At 37.3% G+C, this 3,378-nt stretch overlaps 1 protein-coding gene across 1 annotated transcript; it reads left to right on the top strand.

The window, feature by feature from the left end:
* Positions 1-952: 952 nt before the first annotated feature.
* LOC137253248 (brachyurin-like) lies at positions 953-2,205 on the top strand. Its single transcript, XM_067789828.1, has 2 exons — positions 953-1,226; positions 1,302-2,205. Exons 1-2 carry the CDS (start codon positions 955-957, stop codon positions 1,864-1,866), a joined length of 837 nt encoding a protein of 278 aa, XP_067645929.1. The 5' UTR covers positions 953-954; the 3' UTR covers positions 1,867-2,205.
* The last annotated feature ends 1,173 nt before the right edge of the window (positions 2,206-3,378 follow it).

The following is a 3,378-nucleotide window of genomic DNA, read 5'->3' as shown; positions in this document are numbered from 1 at the left end:
ATAACTTTAGAAAAGAACTTTGTAAAATGGGTGTGACACCTACCATATTAAGTAGAAGAAAATGAAAAAGTTCTGCAGGACGAAATAAAAAACCCTTAAAATCTTGGCAGGTATTACATATATAAATAAATTAGCGGTATCCAACAGATGATGTTCTGGGTCACCCTGGTCCACATTTTGGTCGATATCTGGAAAACGCCTTCACATATACAACTAAGGGCCACTCTCTTTTAAACCCCTCAATAATACCTTTAATTTGATACCCATACCGTACAAACACATTATAGAGTCAACCCTGGTCCACCTTTATGGCGATATTTCGAAAAGGCGTCAACCTATAGAACTAAGGCCCACTCTCTTTTAAAATACTCATTAGCACCTTTGATTTGTTACCAATATCGTACCAGCACTTTCTAGAGTCACCCCTGGTCCACCCTTATGGCGATATCCCGAAATGGCGTCCACCTATAGAACTATGGCCCACTCCCTTTTAAAATGTTCTTTAATACCTTCCTTTTGATAGCCATGTCATACAACCACATTCCAGGGTTACCCTAGATTCATTTTCCTACATGGTCATTTTCCCTTATTTTGTCTCCAAAGCTCTCAGCTGAGTATGTAATGTTCGGTTACACCCGAACTTAGCCTTCCTTACTTGTTTCGATACTGATGATTTTGATATATGGAAGTCTATATCTATCTCGATTCCTTTATACCTGTACAACCAACCGTTATCCAATAAATGTTATAATACCGTGTGTACAAGTACAGCTGGGTATAAAAATGGGTGTGCTAGGCGAGCACGCTATCGCCACACGCATGGCTGCCGCTAACAATGTAGCCTATATAATATAAATTCAATTCGGAAGTACTTAGCACACAATTCAATTATAAATAGCCTTATCACGCCTAAATTTATTAACAGTTTTTCAATTTTGTTTTAAGAGCCGAAACATGAAGTCGATAATAATTTTCGTGTTTCTATTTTTCTTTGTGACGGCTTTTAATTTGCGAGGACGTAACATCCCACAAAATAATAAGCCACGTTTGCCTATACTGAGTGAGCCAACATTAAATGGACGTATTACAAATGGACGAATAGCTGCTGTAAATCAATTCCCCTACCAAGTTGGTTTGTCCTTGTTCGATGGAGCTTATTATTTTTGGTGTGGCGGTTCATTGATAAGCAATCAATGGGTTCTCACTGCTGCTCATTGCACTTTTAAGTAAGATTTGTGCATACTTCTAGTGCTTTGGAAAAGTTTGTAACTAATTAAGTGCAACGTTTTTCGAAATTTCAGTATAGAAAGCGTGAATGTGCTGCTTGGTAGTGTAATTCGTTTAGATCCTACTGTAATATATGCGGTCAACCAAAGCGACATAATTGTACATGCCGATTTCAATTTGAAGATAGTGGTAAACGATATTGCTTTGATCAAAATTCCAGCTGTCCAATTTACAAACAGCATTCAACCGGTTGTATTGCCGAAGCGCGCCTCAACCTATCCCGATTATGTTGGTGAGACCGTTATTGCTACTGGATGGGGTATTACATCTGATACGGCAACAATCCCCTCCGATATTTTAAAATTTGCCGATTTTAAAGTGATCTCCAATTCGGCATGTGCAAATGTCTACGTTATCGATTCAATCTATTCTGGCAAACTCTGTACTGCTACCCCCAATGGTACAGCAACTTGCACTGGCGATTCTGGTGGCCCATTGGTTTTGGCTTCCTCAAAGATGCAAATTGGTATATCATCATTTGGTGCAGCTGACGGTTGTGAAGTCGGATTACCCGATGCATATACTCGCGTCAGTTTCTATTTAGATTGGATTCAGCAAAAAACTGGACTGAATGTTTGAAAAAACCAAACATAATTTTAATTGTAGATTGTGATCTTTGTTCGTCGAGATAAGACCTCACTTTTTAATTGCCTACTCAGTCCAAAGTAGCACTTGTTACCAAGAGTTATTCTCCGTTTGATTTCTAAGCTGAAATTGTTTTTGTTGTTAATACTGGTACCCAAATAGACGAAATTATTCACAGTCTCGAATTTATATCCATCAACAATGACATGGCTGCGCTGCTTCTTTCTTCGATGATAGTAAGTATTTCGTCTTGGCATCATTTTGAACTCACAGCTAAGTAAAACACTAATAAGATTGGATTAAGTATCACTGACACATCTATATAAAAATAGTTTGTAAAGAAAAATCATCAGGTTGGCAAAATAAATGAATCGCTAATTATCAAGAAAATAAAAAAAGCAAGTCCGAACGGTAAAGTGAGCTTGAGTAAGAGTTATAATCATGACACTGTCTGCGGAAGAGCTCATTTAATTTAAAATCGGTTCTACATTGTGGAATAATATATGAGATATAATTGGTCGAGAAGTAACAGTAAATGAAAGTCTAGAAACCACACCGTACAGCATCTCTCGACGGCTGGCAATGGTATGAAGATTAAAAAGTTTCATCGGTTAGTATGAGAGGGTGGATTATACAAGGAATCCCATTAAAAGTATCTTACGGCAAAAAGTTAACTATTTTTTAATTGATTCTAATCTATCTGCATAAACTTGATAACGTGGAATCAAGACTATCGATTCATATTCTAGTATCGGTCTAACCAATATTATAAAAAGAGTTTTCGTAATGTAAGAATATCTAAATTCTTTTTACCAACGCTTTCCAATGCTGAGGCGTTGACATTAATATGAAGTTTGGATCTAAGCCTGCTAAGCATCGCAACCCCTAAGTCAGCAAGCTCATATACTTGCTCCAAGTTATGATTGTTAATCGAAAAGGAAGCAGGCTGAGTGGTTCTATGTCAAAAAAAGCTTAACGTTATCAGCATTAGGGTGTGGCAATAAATAAAGATATTTTTTTTCGCTCACACCCGAAAACATCAGAGAATATGGCCAAACAAATATTCTGTTAGAGGCTGACCTCTTAAATTTAATTTTAAGAAGTCTTCCATGGAACTTGAAGTTTTGTCATAAAAATAACACGGGAACTACGGTTTTGAACATTATTTTGTCCCGCAAAGTATAAAGAACTATTTTTTTTGGATACAATTTTTGAAATTTCGTTTAGTTTCGAATGGTTGTATAGGTCCTTCCCAAGTCTGACTGAGCTGATTGTGTTGTTCAAACTCACTTTGTACAGCCGTACACATTTTGCGGGGACACAAAATTGGACTAGAATTGGGAAAGGAGTGGTGAGAAGGTAAATGTGACAAGGGATATGCACAGTTAAGAAGAAAAATGGAAGCGGCTCACGTTTTAAACATAGGTTAACCAATTTGCGGGAAGAACCAAGTCCGCCGGGTACTTTAATACTGTAGTTCCCCTATTTTTGAAGCACCTGTCAGAT

Source organism: Eurosta solidaginis, chromosome 5 (genome assembly GCF_040869045.1).
Source record: "Eurosta solidaginis isolate ZX-2024a chromosome 5, ASM4086904v1, whole genome shotgun sequence".
Taxonomy (NCBI): domain Eukaryota; kingdom Metazoa; phylum Arthropoda; class Insecta; order Diptera; family Tephritidae; genus Eurosta; species Eurosta solidaginis.
The sequence above is the reverse complement of the archived record's forward strand: the minus strand, read 5'-3'. Positions and strand labels throughout refer to the sequence as shown.

Excerpts from the sequence above, each read along its gene's own strand:
- LOC137253248 (XM_067789828.1), top strand. The coding sequence starts at position 955 with ATGAAGTCGATAATAATTTTCGTGTTTCTATTTTTCTTTGTGACGGCT. Across the intron at positions 1,227-1,301 it reads GCTGCTCATTGCACTTTTAA|TATAGAAAGCGTGAATGTGC; the intron begins GTAAGATTTGTG and ends TCGAAATTTCAG.